The 17,500-nt window shown below is 41.6% G+C and overlaps 1 protein-coding gene across 11 annotated transcripts in view; it reads left to right on the plus strand.

Moving 5' to 3' along the window:
- Nucleotides 1-17,500, plus strand: part of DST (dystonin) — a 296,284-nt gene that overhangs the window by 16,817 nt on the left and 261,967 nt on the right. For 5 of the 11 annotated variants that reach the window (XM_035322484.1, XM_035322491.1, XM_035322490.1 and 2 more), the window contains exon 4: nt 15,457-15,664. In XM_035322484.1, the coding sequence (XP_035178375.1) occupies nt 15,457-15,664 (208 nt within the window). Of the gene's footprint in view, nt 1-15,456; nt 15,665-16,228; nt 16,361-17,500 lie in introns of those variants that run through there. The other 6 variants (XM_035322486.1, XM_035322487.1, XM_035322494.1 and 3 more) reach the window with 2 other exon arrangements.

Here is a 17,500-nt window from a genome sequence, read left to right on the forward strand (position 1 = left end):
TAAGTTTCTTCCATGGTAGGCCTGTGCTCACCTTTACCTGCTGAGGTTATTTCCAACTGCAGCTGACTATCAGCATGGGGGAAAAAAGCAACAAGTGGTGCTGAATTAAAGAGCTAAAACTGTGGAAATGGTTTAGACAGCAGAATAGGCTCTGAAGAGTGGCTTAGTGAGGCTAACAAAGCCCTGCTTTTCCCCTAAATCAGAAACACATCAGAGACTGCAGGACCAGCAAAGATAAAGAACAGAAAGCCTGGAAAGTTACTGTATAACTTCAGTTGCATATTGATTCATGGGTCTATGCTGTGTTTCTCAAGACCTAGCACCGAAACAATAATAAATCCTAGGTTTAGAGAAAACTGCTTTCAGAGCAGTCAGTGTTATGTCACTATCTTGAAATTGCTTTTGCAGTACATCTCTTACGCAGCGTTACACAGTTCTTCTGATAGCCTTTCGTTCTAAAGCCTTGATAAACTCGCATCATACGAAAAAGAATGTGTCGTTATCTTTATTAGACTATGATCCAGAAAACATGTTACCAATTTCATTCCTTATGGACATTTTAAGTTATTCTCAATGTATTATTAACGTCATGGTGATAGTGTGAGTAAGGTTCATGCCATGACAAATCACTGCAGCATTGCAAAGTTTCTCAGAATCACAATGTCATCCGTCCCTCAGTTCGGCATGGCTTTGCTCGGCTTTGTCTTGACGTCTCAAATACGAGACTTTTGTCCCTTGCCTTTGCACAATTTTATGTGACTCAGTGCCAGAAATGCTCTTGTTAGTCTGCATATTTTTTCCCCATTATTTTTTCCTGTTATTCCTAGCTCTACCCACTTAAGCCACTTTAAATAAAACATCGGTTGCTTCGATGTTTACACTATGGAACTATTTGTAGGCAGATATGGCTATATCCTGCTTAGTCATTGCTTGAAAAAATGATGGATGATGTCTGCTAATCAGAAGATATAATTTCTCCTCAGAAAAGTATTTATTTTTCTGATTATTTGTGTTGCTTTTTGTCTAATTCTGCTTTTTCATCCCTATATTTTGCAGAGAGAGAAGGGTATTTCCAAAGCAATTTTAAAACAGCCTTCTGGAAAGATTTTTCTTTAGTCCAGGAAATTTTGCTTAATCAGCCTTAAAGTATGTTAGCCCATTTTGCTGCTGTGTTAAGATATACACTTAAACATTTTTAAGATCTTTCTTTATTTTTTTTTTGTTGGATGTTTAGATTCTAGGTATTCCTGCTATTTCAGGCTATTTTGTATTTACTTGATATTATTGTATCTAAGTCTTGTTTTTGCAGTTTCCTAGCCATGGCTATAATTATCTCAATTTGCCTGGATTATTTCTCACTTCCTGCATAGTAATCTGAGATGTTTCCAGTGTCATGTCAGAACTAAACTAGGTGTAATTGTGTGTATGGGAGTAATCCCACCAAATACAATTTTCTCTTTGAAAATCTCCATGAGCGGATGCTTGCAGAAATAGAACATTCTGAAATTTGTATTATTTTTTATACTTTCCAGGTCATTAATGAAGCTGTTAAATACATTTTGGCCTGAAAGTGATCCTTACAAGACAGAGTTCATGCCCTTTCAACTTCATTTCATTCATCTTACTGCAGTGCAACATCAGCATAACGTTGTGTAGCTTACCTCTTTTATGACAGTGTTGAATCTCGTGCCCTGTAGGTCTTCTCCTCATTGGTAGCTATGTTATTTGTGCTGACGTTCTGTATAGGCGACACTTTTATGTCAACTTCACACCAAGGAGAGTACGGATATCTATTACTGAAGTGTGCTTTGAATTTTTGAACATAATGGAGGACTTCTGAGAAGCAGGACTGTGATCTTTAAATTAGCATGTCTTCAGGAAAGGCAAAGGAGCCATACATACAGGTAGCTGATTCTGTATGGCAGTTAAATTTTCTGAAGGTGCAGAAGGATGTGCAAAAAGGATCCTGTTGTGAGTTTGCTGCTGTCCAGCAATACTTCTCCAGTGCAAATTTTAAACTATTAAAATGGCGGGGTTTTGTTATGTTTTGCAGATATTATCTGTATTTTACATAGTGGCCTAATGTGAAGCAAGAGTGTAAAACTCTAAATTGCTAATATATATATATATATATATATATATATATATACATATATATATATATATATATTTTGGCCTGTGATGGCCTGGAACCAAAACATGACCCTGAGTTTGTGTAAAGATATCTGGCTTCTGTGCTGAGGGGTCAGTCAGACATACACTTCTGCTAGTTCTAATCTCACCTGTGTTTCTAAGTACATAGCTGAAATGAGATGCTGTCAAAGCAGTGACTTTTGACATCTTCATTGTTAAACAGTTTGAAGGGCTTCTAAATTGCCTGACTCATGCAGCCACCCAGATTATTTAAGATGATGAGATGTAGTACCAAAATTTGTACTTGTCATAACAGTATTGCTACAAGTGGCAGACGAGACTATGGAGCCTGGGGCATAAATAAGCCTGGTGCCTTCACTTTTGGATGCACATATAAAAAGTCTACTGATGTAAGCAGCGTCATTTGGCTCCACTGAGACTCCCGTGACTGAAGTGAAGCTTACACTGTAAAAAGTCTGGTTATACAAACTTGAAAGCAAAGTTAATCAGTTTATAATGTATCTGAAACTGTGAGCTGTCGTATCCAGTCTTATTCAGCTATCCTGCTTTTTGCTTTTATGTGTTTAAGCCTTCGAATTTATGAGGGAAAAAAAAAAACGGTTTTAAAATCTTCTAAGAAAAACATGATTTTTTTTAAACGTCTGATACAAAGTCTCAATATTAGTTGACACTTGGGTTACTTGAGATGAAATATTTCATGTGAGTAAAATTGTTCTGAAGGGCTTTTCACAGGGTGATTTTTTTTTTAAGTATCATTGAATAATTTCCATTTGACTTTGCTAGTTTATGCTTGTTCATAATCTGATGTTATTTACTGTTTCTTCAATATCACAATGTACTTGACATGTTATTTTGAATGACCTAACACAGACATCATACAAAAATTACTCATTACCCTGCACAAGATTTGGTTAATTCCAAGTATTAGCTACTTAATCTGTAGATTACATTATTAAATTCATAGCTTTCTTTTGCAGACATCTGCTTGTGTTGGATTGTGTCTCTTGTGAATCACATTTAGAAGCAAATGTGGCAGAGCATAATCATATCATCTTTCACCTTTGGCATTTGTATTAACATTATATTAATGTTCTCAGAACGTATGACAAATCTGAGATACACAGTGCGCACACACACACGTTCTCTCTCAGGATAATTTGAATGCAGCCACAATGAAGAAATGCACCGAATGTGTGAAGATGAAGCAATGACTGGTTTTTGCTTCAATACCTAAAGAACACTGATGTTGATTTTGAGACGTACCAGAGAGGGTTTATTGGGGGATTCATTTGGAAAGATTTTAACAAGACTTAAGAGTCTGGTCATCTTAATCATCTTTAAACATACCTCTAGGCCCCTATTTTAAGTGCATAGAAGCTTTGCATATATGACTGTAAATGTTAAGTCCAGTCATCTCTGAAATCAATCACAAGCCTTCAGTGGGCATTAAGTTGACTTTAAAGGTCCCTCTTCTTGTTCTAAACATATACATGCCTACCAAGAGAGCTTTCGCATCTGTTTCTTGGACTGTTGCGCTTTATTGCTTTTCTTACAGCAGATAAATATCCACACTGATAAATTCTTCTCTTGAAACACTTTTGTGCAAAGCCTTTATTTCCCCACTGTTCTGCTAGTTTCTGTGATCTCCTCTCTTGTTGCTTGCTCCTGATTTCCTCTTGGCTGCTTTTCCGTCTCCACCCTGCAGCTCATCTGTTGCATGCTAGCAATTGCCTGTTTCTTCCATTCCTTTTGCCCAGTTCGTAGGTATTTTAGGGTTTTGAAGTGATTTCTTGAAGGCATGTTGCCGTGGGTTTCTGTATGCCAAGAAGGTTTTGTCTTTACAAATCAAAAAATATTTTTGTTAAAACACAACAGTAAAGTGTTAAGAATTAGGCTTGAGTTTTGAAATGATTATTCCTTTTCTAGTGATTTTCTTCTATGCATGAGTTATATCTACTAAACATAGTGCAAAAGTAGTATTTTCCTGCAGTAGTGCAAATAATTATTGATGATACATCTATGTGAAAATACATGGAAATAAGTGTAGTGGTATCAGTAACTATGCAACTCCACATTTAGAGTACCTGAATTGACTCTTCAGTGCTAGCTCTTTTTCAGAAAGTTAAGGTTATTTGAATTAATTGTCCACTGTGGTGCCATGATCATGCTTGTCTGGAGTATATTTACTTAAATTTATTCTTCTGTGGTTGAAAGTAGCATCAAATCTATATTAATTTTCTACACACAGCTTCAAATCATCCTGCATTAGTGGGCAAAGTCCTATATTATGACTATTTTTCTTGATAGCTGAATTGGTTCCATACAATTTTCATTTTGTCTATATCAATTTTCATTCCCAAAGCAAATTCTTATTTAGTGAAAATGGGATGGGAACTTAAACCTCTCTGCTTGATCTGAGGTGTTGAAAGAGGGTCAAAGTGCACCATCAGGATGAAGCTAAGACAGCAGTCTTGGTTGTAGGACGTGACTTTGTGTTCTGTTCTCGTTTTTACAACTGTATTAAAATGAAAGCAGCATAGCCAGTCTTGGAGGAGATGGAAAAAAAAATAGAAAAAAGCAGCATAGCCAATTACGTTATTTTGAATAGAAAGAACTATTTTTCTTTCTAGAAAAATAGAAAATAGTGCTTACAGTCAGATTAACACCTATCATACATCACTCACCAGTATGGTGGTTTGCCCTTTCTAAAATGTAGATTATATTTTTGTTGAAATTACAATAGCTTCATGATAAACCTGGCTTTGCATTATATTGCTTTCAGAATTGGTCCTTGGAGCGGAAGTTAACTTTCTACTAAATTAGAAGTGAATGAGATAAAATATTCTTCAACTGTTCTATCAAAGAAATAGAGCTGTAAAATTTTTGCTTGAAAAACATCTAATATTTTTTTTTGGCCATGATTTATAGCAACGGGGATTTTATGTTCAATGGTGAAATTACATTACGTGTATGCAGTGTAGCCTCACTGCAAAACTGAATTTTTAACTGTTCAGAATTTTTCTTTTTAAATCCCAGTGTCTTTCCTTGCAAGATGGTAATGTAAACCCAAGCTGCTAAAATATGCTAGTGGTCTTAGTAGTACCAAAATGAGTTTTATGTAAATGATCACAAATAATAAATTCTGTACGGTAGCAGAAGGCAGGTTAAAAAAAAATCATTAATCAGCTATGATTTTGTTATGATGGTGGTGTTTGCACGACTAAAATGACCAGTAATTGTCTCTCAGATGCCTAGTAATTATAAAGTCTAAATGCAGATGTTTCCTCTTCCTTCACTGCCTCAGGAGCCAGTCTTCAGAGTTCTATTGTATAACATCCTACTGTGGCACATAAACACTGCATCTTTATATAGCAAGGGACTCCCTTTTCCATTAGTATTTATATATAACGTTGCACATGGGTATTATGCTAAAAGAATAGTTTGGCAAAGGCAAGTATTCACATGTTAGGAAATGCTGGAATTAAGGCTACCCATGCAGCTTTACTTCGGTCGACTATGCATCTGCATTGTCATACAGACTTTAAATGTATGATGGCATACTGTTTTTTCACAGGATGTACTCTGTATTCGTTGCAGAATGGAAGTGCTCTTAGGATGACTCTTAGGTGTAGGAGTTCTACTGCAGAAGTTGTAGAGTGTGTAAATGAATAAAACAGGAGATTGCAAGAAGAGAAAGGATCTTTTATTTCTATAAAAAGCAGAGAGTGCTGCCTTGAAGAGTGAAGGATGGGCACAAGGTCACTGTGAACTTGCCAAACAACTGGCTTAAAACATTTTTTTATCCTCCATTTTCTAAGGGCCCGATTTAAAGCATGTAGTTGGGTTTACTTAAGTTCTCAAACTGCTATTCACCACTGAATTCCTCGTGTGCTGTGGTCTGCGTGTTACTGATACATAATTGTAATAACTCCTAAAAATGAGATCCCTGGTATCTCACGACCTAGGTATCAAAATCGTCTTCTTGCTTTCAGTTTGTGCCCTGTGTGATGTGGAAGATCATTCATACTTAACACAGCGGTGGGATACTACTGTAGTGATGAGCACAACATAACAGTTTATGAAATAATCTTTTCTTCATATTATTTGAATAGTATGAAATAAGTTTATGGGCTGCCCTTTGAAAACAGGATGATAAAATATTGAACACCTGTTTATGGAGTGAATATCACCCATGATTTGTACTAAAAAGGAGCAAAAGACTGGGGATGTGATAGAACATAACCACATCATTATGACTGTACCATGATAGAAAAAAAAAAAAGGCTTGAATTAAGGTTGCGTGGTCAACCTTGAGTCTGGGATGTGGTAGCATTTTAGTGCTTGACCTTAAAAACAATACTTTAAAAGGAACTTTGTGTCTAATTCCTTACTGTTGAAGGAAAAAAAAAAAAAGAACTTAAAAAGAAAGCTCTGTTGTATGGCTCATCAGCAGGTTTTGACATTTGAACTACACCACAGAAATTTCTGCTGTTGGAAATCAAGTGGAGACTGAATGATGTTTGTATTCCTCCTTGTGAATCAGTACCAAAGGGATGGAGGTAATGTTTCTAGAGGTGGTAGTTAGGTGAAATCCCAGTTTTCCTACAGGACCCTCAGGGGACTGCGCTTTTTTATGCACATTCTTCCTAAGCTTCCATTTTTCTATCCTGTCCCCTCCTGACCTGTCTCTGTCCCACTACTGGCTCCTTTCTCCTGCCTGTTCAGTCTTGCTCCTCAGTCCTTACTCCTCTACCATCCTCAGCTCTTCTCTCTGGCCTTGTCAACCCTTGTATCACTCCTGTGTCTCACACCCTCTGTGTGGCCATCCCCAGGCTCACCTGCTCAGTCACCTTGTTGCTCAGAGGCCCTTGTTCAGCCAGCTCTTTGATTTCTGTGGCCTCTGGCTGCATGCTCCTTGTTAGCTTCCTCAGCTCTTGTTTGCCTCTCCTCAGTTCCAACCTTCCTCGTTCCTCAGAGAACCTTGTTCGGAGCCTTTTGCTGGGGCAATACCATTTTCATGCCAGCACGTCAGATCCTTAGCTCTCCCTGGTCCCCTCTCTCCAGCATTGTTGGCTACTTGTCCCAGCTGTTGTCTTGAATCTCCGTTTCTCCTCTAGTCTTTACCCAGCCTGTTTGCCCTTGAACACTTTTTCTCCTCAGCTCCAGCTCCTAGACTTTATTTCTAGAGTCAGCCGGTCTCAGTGTTTGTCCCTCAGGCTGTCAGTCCTGGTGTATTTCTCCAGCCTTTTCCTCCTGCGTGCTGGTTCCGGTGTTTGTCCTCCCTGCACTCAGATCATACGGCTTCTTCCTCTTGCTGGCTGAGCACGGCCGAGCAATTAACCGGGAGCATAAAAGAAAGGCCTCCCGCCTGTCAGGTCTGCTGCCTGCCCTCCCTTGCTCTCCATGCTTCTTGCTCACATTGCCATCAGCCTGCAACCGCAGCAGGCAGCTGTTAGATGGAGAGATCAGTTCTGTCTCCGTATCTCCAGGCTGGAAGGATCCCGTTCAGCTCCTCAGCGAGGATGGTAGGTGTCCTGGTATCGGAGGGAAGGGCTGCGAGGGTGGACTTCGCTTGGTCAGGCCGTGATGGTGGGGCACTGGCCTGGCAGCCGTAGGAGTCTTCAGAGTCTTTGTTTAGTGAGTACCAACCTGAAGAGATTTTATGTTCTGGTAAAATCACACTGGTAGTCACATGAGCCCTAGGAATAGTGAAACTTAATGTTGCAGAGAAGGTCTATGAGGTGACAGGGACAAGCAGATAAGAGATTAAAAGAAGTTAGCTTGCTCAGCAAAAACAAAAATGCTGAGAGGAGGTACAGTGCAGGCTACAAATGCATCAGGGAAGCAAAAAACATATTTAAGCAAATGAACGTTGTTGTCACAAAAACTAAAGACCAAGTATGACTTTCACGTGGCAACTAAAGGAAAATGACTTCTATTCAAGAGAACAGTAAGTTTGGGTGCAGCTTTCTAGTCAGAGAAGTGAGATCAAACCCAAACTTTCAAGAGCTTTATTTTATACTCCCTGATGCCAAGGCTAGCAGATGATATTTATATTTTAAAGACTTAGCACTGGCAAATTTAGACAAGCCTTTAAGAAGGAGGACAAAAGGTCTGTGTCTAGCATGAAGAATATTGAGATTTGAAATCTGTTCCGAAGCCCAGAGTCCTCAGAAAACCTACTGGATATTTTCATCAGTCCTGCTCTCAGGCTTCTGAGTCAGCCTTTGAAAATTTTGGGGAAAATCCAGCTTTGGGCAGGGAATGTTTTCAACCAAACAGAAGATGAGGCAACTGAAAATTGATTTTACAAGAGAAAACATTTTGATAATTATTAACAGGATTATTACTGTTGTGTGATATAAGAACTTATATTTTCAAATGGTTAAATGTTGATTGAATGCTGTTATGAAACTTTGTTTTAAAACACTGGATTAAAACAGCTTAAAAAGAACAAATGAATGTTTAATCCTAAAAGGAGGGTAACCTGTCAGTCAGGAATGTTAACATTCGTGACTAAAAGCAGAATATCAATACTACTATTATAGATTTTCATTATGTCATTAAAAAAAATCTTCTAAGTCTTCCTCTTTTTTTTTTTCCTTGAAACAACCTGCGCCCATCAGAGACTGTAAAATCATTTAAAACTTTAATTTGCTTTTTTTTCTGTTCATAGTGCTTTCATACTCAGATCTACCTTTTACAGCTGGAGTAATTTGTTTTTTATTAAAGCATTATATATAATCTACAGTGAGAAGTATAGAAGACTGAGAAAAGCATTTGAGGCTAGGCGATTTCTTCTTCCAGATTCTTCGTCTGTTGCATGATCGGTCTTGTGGGCTTAGTAAGCAGATAAAATTACATGTGCCCTCCTCAGACCATAAGCTTATCTGTCACTTTATTCTCTGTTGTGCCTGGCAGACTAGGAGGATCTGAATGAATGCAAGATAGATATAATTATAAGTTAAAACAAAGTTTATTTTTAGTAAATGAGAGGTTTTTTGCAACAGCTATGTACAGCAGTCATCTAAAGTATATGCATTTCTTCTACAAAAATAATTCACATGAGACTGTGAAGTTTGAGGCTGTGAAATTGCGACATTGTAGGTACTTCTCATATTAGTATCTATGAAGCACTGATTTTGAAAAGGTAATTATAATGGTAGTAACACTTCTATCTTGCTGATGGTTTTAGCATAAAACTCAACTAAAATACCTATTCCACATGATTCCCAGATGCTCAGAGCTCTAAATATTTCTTTCTCATCTGCAAAATCTTCAGTACCTTTCTGTCTACTGCTATAATGTAGATACACTATTTTGGGATTAAATCCTGCAATTCATATTGAAAAACTGAATAGAGAGGTGGATGAGAAATAGGGGAAAGGATTAAATATGGAATACATCAAGGCTGTCTTGCTGATTATATTACTCATTTTCAAGTTACATTCAGAAAGAATCCAGACTTTCATTAGCACAGTGTTACTAAACAGCGCTTCAGGAGAACTGGGCTTTGGCACAAAGTGGCTACTTTCGGCTGAACATACTTGGCTCCACTTGTGTACAGATCTTCTTACTTACACAGAATGAAGTATGCCTTGCTTTCCAATCTATTAATTTGAAATAGAAAAGAAATAAGCAAACAAAAAAACAACAAGCAGGTTTTCCCTGCACAGCAACATACTTTAAACTCCAGAGAGTTTACTCAGAGAAAAGTTTCAGCTTTACTTTTCTCTTTGCCCATTGTCAGTGGTACAAATTGCTGAGACCTGTGGAGATTACCGTGGCAGTGTATGATCCCTCAGCTCATCTCTCACTTAGCAGGGAATTACAAATGTGGAGCATCTCTCAACTCTTTGCTCCTGAAAGAGATCACCAAAACCTCAAGTAAATGGAACAGAAACTCTACTCTGTGTTGTAATATTCACTAATTTATTATTATTTTGTTAAGTTACAGAAGACAGTATCACTTCAGACCAATAAGTACTTGATATCTATTGTATCCCTGCAGTAGAGAGAAACGGTACACAAGCTGCATTGTGGTTTCTTTTGCCTCCATTGCACGTCTCATCCAGCAACTACTTCAGTATTTTATCCAATTATTACTTATAGCAGACTGCATAAGCAGTCGTGGGAGCAGGGATCATAACCCAGCACTTTCCTGTTCCCGCAGAGAGCCTTGATGGCTCTGATGCAGATCGCTGCACTCTTCTCTTTCTCTTTCTGTGCCAAGAAGTCTTGAACTCTTGAACGAGGTACTGTGTTGTCCTGGGTGACCACATTTTTCTGACTACTTAGTTCTGACCAAAAATCTCAGTTTTGCATCACTTGAGTTTTAGGTGGCTATCCAATAAACATAGCTTGAAGTTACAAAAATGTGTTGCAATATCCAATTACATATGTGGATCCAGTCCTTTATGCACTGTGGAATTTCATGTCCTTAATAGCGCATTTCTTTTCTTCTTCTTGCCTCCTTAATTTTTTTTTCAAAGTAGGGGAATGGTAGAAATTGACTCACAAGCATCTAGAAAAGAACCCATTTCCTTTTGAAAGCCTATGAAAGTATCAGGATTTCCTTTTATAAATACAATCACAGGCTCAAAATACATGTTATGCATATGATAGAATAAACACTGAATGCTTATTTCCGTGTCCTCTTGCCTTTAAGAAAGACAGACAATGTAAATTATCTCTACAAAGCAATAATTTGTCTTCATGAAAAACCTAACTGTTCACTAAGGTAGTTTAACAGAGAATCAGACCTTTGATGCTTAGGAGGTTGATATTTAGAGTATTTGCCCTCCAGTTTTCTGCTTTATAACTTTATATACAAAGCCAGAAACTAGTTATGTTTGCATATCCCGGTAGTGTAGGCACTTTCAAACATGGATGTCCTCTTAAATGACTGGCACAGAACCAGAGAGAAAATACTTACTTAATACAACTGAGTCCCCACTGATGGATTTTCTTTCTTTCCCGCTTCCTTTCTTTCTCTGTCAGCATAGTTGGTTTTACATTGCCCTTGTTTGTACTTCCATTTCTGTGTCTGTTTCGAATTTTGATAATTTCTGACAACATACAGTCCCAAGGGGCTTGCATAGCCTGATTACATACATTGGATGTTTTGTATTCTGCATGGCATTATCATCTAATCAGGTTAAACTGGTAAAGATTTACTAATGGGAACATTCAGTTGCCCTAGATTTTTTCTTAAATTTACTAAGTAATTTCACTTTAAAAGTTGATCCACTTTAATATCATTCAATCTGGGATGTTAAAAGACAAAAATAGCCTGTTACATTCAACTGATACCTAAATTATTCTAAATTAGGAGGAATTCTGTTGAAACACATTAAGTAAAACCATGCTCCTTTAGATCTGTTCATGTTTCCTCATTGTCCACAATGAGTATGATGAAGGAAAAGAAAATGTATTCCTGGAATTCTGAGATAGTTTAGTATGAGTGAAGTACAAATAACTCTTCAATAAACTGAGAATTTAATCTCAGTCAGAAGCACGAAGCAATGCTGAGCTGTAGTTCCCAGCAGCTTCCAAAAAACAGCGTGAAAGGACCCACTGCAGTGGAAATCCTTCTTAAAGATAAGATGGGAAAGTACAGCATGCCTTTAACTCCTACTGCTTTATCAGAATTCAGTTGGCAGCGCAATCTCCAACGTCATAAAGATGGAGAACGTTTCCGATATGATTCGGTATCAGCCTCTTAGCTGCTTTTGCCAGCTTGATTGCTTGACAGAATTCAAAAACTGCTAAAGTAAATCTCTGCTACTGTTTCCCCCTTGAGGAATGACAGTGCAAATCCCACTGGTGTTCTGGAGGGTATCAGATCCTGTAGGTGTGGCTTCTCCGGTATATGGTGCTGTGTGTTAGCTTACGCTGCTTTCCAGCTGCACCATCTTTCACCTGTTTTCCACTTGATCATCTGCAGTGCTTACCTGCAACAAACGATCCTTCTTTCCCTCCTCAAAGGAAAATCATGACTTGATACCTCGCCAATTCCCTTTTACAAGAAGCATACTAACGCTTCTTTGAAATCATCCCCGTTACTGGAAATTGCCGTGCTTTTACAGCACAGTAGCAGGCCTGACTCTCAGCTGCTGCAAGTCACCTGATTTCAGAGAAAAACCGAGATACTGGCAGCAACGAGTGCTGCTCTCCTGAATGCCGTCTGGCCCCAGCCGCTCTGCCTCCTGAAACACAGCAGCGAGGACTCTGCATGCATTTTGCACCCCCCTGTGGCCCTGATGGTGAGGCGATGCATTAAATTTAATCCTGTACTTCTAATGCAGACAAAACTCGTCTTAGATTTGCTTATGTATGACCAACAGGCTTCAGTGCACAAGCTGTTAGACGCATGAATATTATGCAAATTCAATAGTTCCCCCTGACCAACAACAGAGGCTACAGATGAATCTTTAGTCTAATGAGCAGAAGGAATGCATAATCGGAGGCATAGAATAAGTGGCTATAGCAGCTGGAGTGTGACCCTACGGGCCTTCCAGCTAAGCAGGGTCAAGCCCTGACCCTTGTTAAGTCTCAGGGTAGGCTAAGTAAGGATGTGCTTGATCAATATTTTAGTGGATATAAAAGACACTTCACCCATGACCAAAAAATGCACTGTGTATTACTAACAGTTATGTTTTTCACTTGCATACAATGATGCACTTTATAGAAAACAAAACAAAACAGAAGTGCCTTACATCTTTTGATTTTAACACAATATGACCTTTTTTTTTTTTTTTTTTTCTCGTTGCATCCTAATCAGCCAGGAACCCTTTTCAGGATATCACAGGATTTCTGATATATTTTTTTTAATTGGTGAGCATGCTGCTGTAATCATGGAATGCTTATTCAGGTCTTACTGCTGCGGCATGGAAAATGTGTTTGCTAGAAACAATCCAGCAGAAGGACTGTTAAGCATGTTTTGAACAGCGGCTGTGCAGAAGAGAATAATTACAGACTTCTTATCAAAGCTATTACTCAAGCAAAGCTAAGCAGTTGTTCAACATCATTATAAATGTCTTTGCAATAGCAAAGTCCAGATTCTTAAAAATACTCAGGTGTTCAATAGCTCTGTGTATGCATTACTCAGAAGTATCTCCATGCTAAGTAAAAAATGTAGACTGTAATTAAGTTAAAAGTTGGCATTACCGTGACTTCTTAGATGTGAGTTTGCCAGACCTCTCTATTATGAAAAATTTATTTCCAAGAATCCTACCTGTTATTTTATTTTGAAAATGAGGTAAGGTGATTCCTGAAGAGTTACTAAGATAAAGTGGGTTTTGTTCATTAGTTTTGTTAGTGCGTGCATTAAATGAGGTCGAAGGACAACTTAAAAGAGCAGGGCTAATTAGAATGCACGTAGATGCCAAAGACCTTTGCCTGCTGTTTAATTTCTCAAAAATGTGGGAGCTGGGTCTTGTCACAGACTTTATCTCCCAGTATTGCAGCAGAGATGACCAGGACAGTCTCCTTTTCCCTAAAACTGACCTCTCAATAGAGGGTGTGGCATGTTCAGTGGTATGTATGGAACCATCCCTTGACAGTGCTTTTGGTTTCAAAGGGTAGAAGGAGCTTTTAAATTGGTTATTTTAAGAAGTAAGAGTGGCTATTAAGGTCTCTTTTGAGAAAAAGGACGCTTACTGAAAAAATTAACATGTTCTTTTAAAGGTAAACATAGGGCTGAGATTCTTTCCCTGAAGCTTCAGTAACAGCTGGTATTTTACTTTGTCCTTGTATGTTCCCAGCTGCTATCTAAATACTAACAAAGTATCACTCCAGCACCCTCCCAGCACCATGTCTGGGCTCTTTCTCCTTTTCATGTTAAAATCTAGAAATGCAGAAGGTGAAGACACTGCAGGGCAAAATCTGTCTCTGTCTTCATGTGTGACCCAAAAATACTGAGGATTACTGAGCAGCCAAGAGAAGGATGCTCAAACGCTGGGATTAAAGGGAACACTTTCTCTTTCATTGCAAAATCTGGAGCTACGGCCAGGCCCCAGGAAACCTCATCTGTGCCAAAGCACATTGCAGGCCCCGTTACCCCAGCGGCACAGCCAGCTGCCCTCCCTGCCCTGCAGCGGCCGCCTGTGACCCTCCCAATTTATGAGATTCGATGGAGCGTTTTACCTTCCTGTATAAACTGGCAGCAAGATGTTCCTGGCTACTCAAACTAATTGCAAAGACAGTCGGGGCTGGGATCAGGCATCTCGTGTTCCTGTTTATCTGTGCTACCTGGCGTTTTCCCTTTGTCACCATACAGAATGGAAATCTAGTTGTTGTCTTTACGCATCCCTTCCCTCTCTCCCTCCCCTCTGAACTTTACCATCAAACATTGTAAAAAGAGAAAACAGGATTAGCATGGAGATGAATGACGTAGGGAGCAGCATCCAGTGATAAGGGAGACCCTCTTATTCAGCAGATTATTTAGCAGTGTATCACGGGCAGTTTTCTGTGCAGCATATCGTGCACCATGTTGTTCCTCTGGGTTATGCAATTTTTTGCTTTTCTAAGGGTGAAATACGCCCAGTGTAACCATAAAGATTCATTTGTCCATCCCATGAAAAGCAGCAGGGATCTGTTCAGACAGCAGCAGTGAATTTTACCAGATCCTAGTCACAACACAATTTCCTCCGTAATTTTAAGGTGCCGCGTCCCCCCCCAAAAGAGGGCTACGCTACGAGGGAAGCCCAAAATCCTAGCACCTTTAGAATTAAAAAACAAACAAACAAAAAAACAACCTGAAGCCTAGATGGGCTGGAGGAGGGCTGTCTCTGCAAAACCGAGTGCCGTGAGGCGTGCACCCCTGCGGGCAGCCTCCAGCCCCCCCGACCCCCGCGTCCCGCCCGGCACCGCACCCGGAGGTGCTGAGGGCCCGTGGAGCTGCCTGGAGGCGCGGGTGCGCAGCCCTCCCTCGCCCTGGCGGGGGAGCCAGACGCTGCCGATTCGCAGCCCGGAAGGTTTTTTTTTTGTTGTTGTTGTTGCCGCTGCTGCTGCTGGCTTCATTGTGGGGGAAGCCGGAGGACCGCTGGCCAGCCGGTGGCCCACGATGCTCCCGCATCCCCCCTTCCCGGTGCGCTTCCCCTAGAGGCTGCTTTTTTGGGGAGGGTCACCTCACACGCACCCCTCCATCACCACCACGTTCCCAGCGATGGTGAGCGGCGGTCCCCTGCCCTCGTTATAATTATCGTTATTATTTTTAATTGCTTCTTTCCCCCCGAGGAGGGGGGACCCCGGGGGCCTCCCCCGCAGCGTCCCCCCCCGTGTGTGTGTCTCCCCGCGCAGAGCTCCGGCCACGCGTCCCACCGCTGCTCCATGTCGTCGTCCGCCGATTTCTCCGACGAGGAGGACTCGAGCCATAAGTCCGGCACGGTGTCGCCGGCTCCGGGGGACACCCTGCCCTGGAACCTGCCCAAACACGAGCGGTCCAAGCGCAAGATCCAGGGCGGCTCCGTGCTGGACCCCGCCGAGAGAGCCGTGCTGCGCATCGCCGGTAAGGGGCGGCGGGGGGGACGGGGAGGGACAGGGCTCGGGGGGACCCCCCCCACACCCTGAGCGTGAGGCAGGGTGACTAAGCTCTTTACCGGGCCTTCACGGATGGATGGATGCCCGCAGGTGCAGCGGACGAGGCGCGGGGCGAGCCCGAAGCCCCCCTCAGCGTCTCCCCCGCGCCCCCTCGTTCCCCCGGGGGCGGCCATTTCCTCGCCGCGGGGCGCGTCCCCCCTCAGGGCAGCGGCCCGGCATGGCCATAGCCGTTGCCGGCCGCGGGGAGGAGGCGCTGAGCCGCCCGGGGAGGGCACTCGGGGGCTGGCGAGGAGAGGAGGGGAAGGGGCCGGGGCCAGGACCGAGGAGCGGCCCCGGGGGAGCAGCAGGGGGCGGCCCCCACCCGGCCCCAGCCCCAGCCCGGCCGCCCCCTGCTGAAACCCGAGCGCCGCGGCCGGGCGGGGGCATGGGCGTTTCCTCGGCCTCCTCCTCCTCCTGCCGCTAGCAGCCCCCCCCCGCCCTTCTTCTTCTTCTATTTTTTTTCCCTATTTTTTTTTCCCTTCTCGCTGTCTGGAGCCGAGCTGGGCAGCGGGCAGTGCGCGCTAGCCCCCAGCCATGGCCGGCTACCTCTCCCCCGGCGCGTACTTCTACGCCGAGGAGCAGGAGTACCTGCAAGCCTACGAGGATGTCTTGGAGAGATACAAAGGTAGGGCGGCCCCACGGACACCGACAGACACACAGACACCGGCAGGTGCCCTGCGGGTCCCGCACCAAGCCGGGTTTGGTGGGCGACGTGTGTGTGACTCCTCGCCTTGAGACGCGGCGATGATGATTTTTCCCCTGAGGGCAATGCGGACGGTGTTTTACGTCTCCGTGGCCATTTATCTTTGGAGCTTATCTTTCACCTTGCGTTGGTAGTCGGGCGAAGAAGAATCTTGGTTTATATGGCACCTGAGGTGGTTTCTGTTATTGTTGAATGCGGGGAAAAAATAGGGGAATATAGAAACATTTGTCACAAGATCAATGCATGCGACTAAATCTGTCCTATTAGACATGTAAATTACATTGCTTTTTTAATTAACTGGGATGGAGGAGGCGGTTTAGGAGACGTGATGGCTGACTGTTTTGCAGTACATTCGCTAACACTGAATCTGAAAAGGTTTTTTTTCAAAAGTGTTACAGGTCTGATTTTAATTAAAGTGAAAAGGTGTGGAGTTACCGTTCAGATTGGATCCGCGTCCCAGAAATAGTTTTCACAGCATGTCACGGCTGATGGTTGCTGTGCTGAGTCCTTCTGTGATATTTGGGAAAAAAGATCAGCTGGATTTTGTATCTGAAGCGTGTGTTTTTCAGCTGTGTGCTTCCAGGCAGTTCTGAAGGTTTTAGTTAAATGGTTCCCACTGATGGGAATGGGAGTGGCACAGTTTAAGACAGCTTGATTCAAAGATATCGACAGTGGATTTTATTTAATTCTGGTTGTCATTGGTAAGATTTTGAAAAAAAAACAACAAAAAACACAAGACCAACCTACAGATGGTTGTCATGAAATGGGAACTTGTCAGCTCTGAGAGTACTTCATACCTGTGCCACTTGCAATCTCGTGTGTCATTAACAGTATTGACTAATGACTTCTTTGTGTCTGTTGCCCATTGTGTCAGTGCAGCTATGGAGCATGTGCACTGTTTCAGTACTGAAATGCATTAGTGCATTTTAGATGAGGAATAATTATGGTTTGGAACAGATCGTCTTCAAAAGGACATCTTTATTCTATGCTGTCCCTATTTTTTATCAATTACTTCATATGTAGCTGAACTAACTTTTGCAAAAAAAAATGCAAGTAGACTTC

This window comes from Oxyura jamaicensis, chromosome 3 (genome assembly GCF_011077185.1).
Source record: "Oxyura jamaicensis isolate SHBP4307 breed ruddy duck chromosome 3, BPBGC_Ojam_1.0, whole genome shotgun sequence".
In the NCBI taxonomy this organism is placed as follows: domain Eukaryota; kingdom Metazoa; phylum Chordata; class Aves; order Anseriformes; family Anatidae; genus Oxyura; species Oxyura jamaicensis.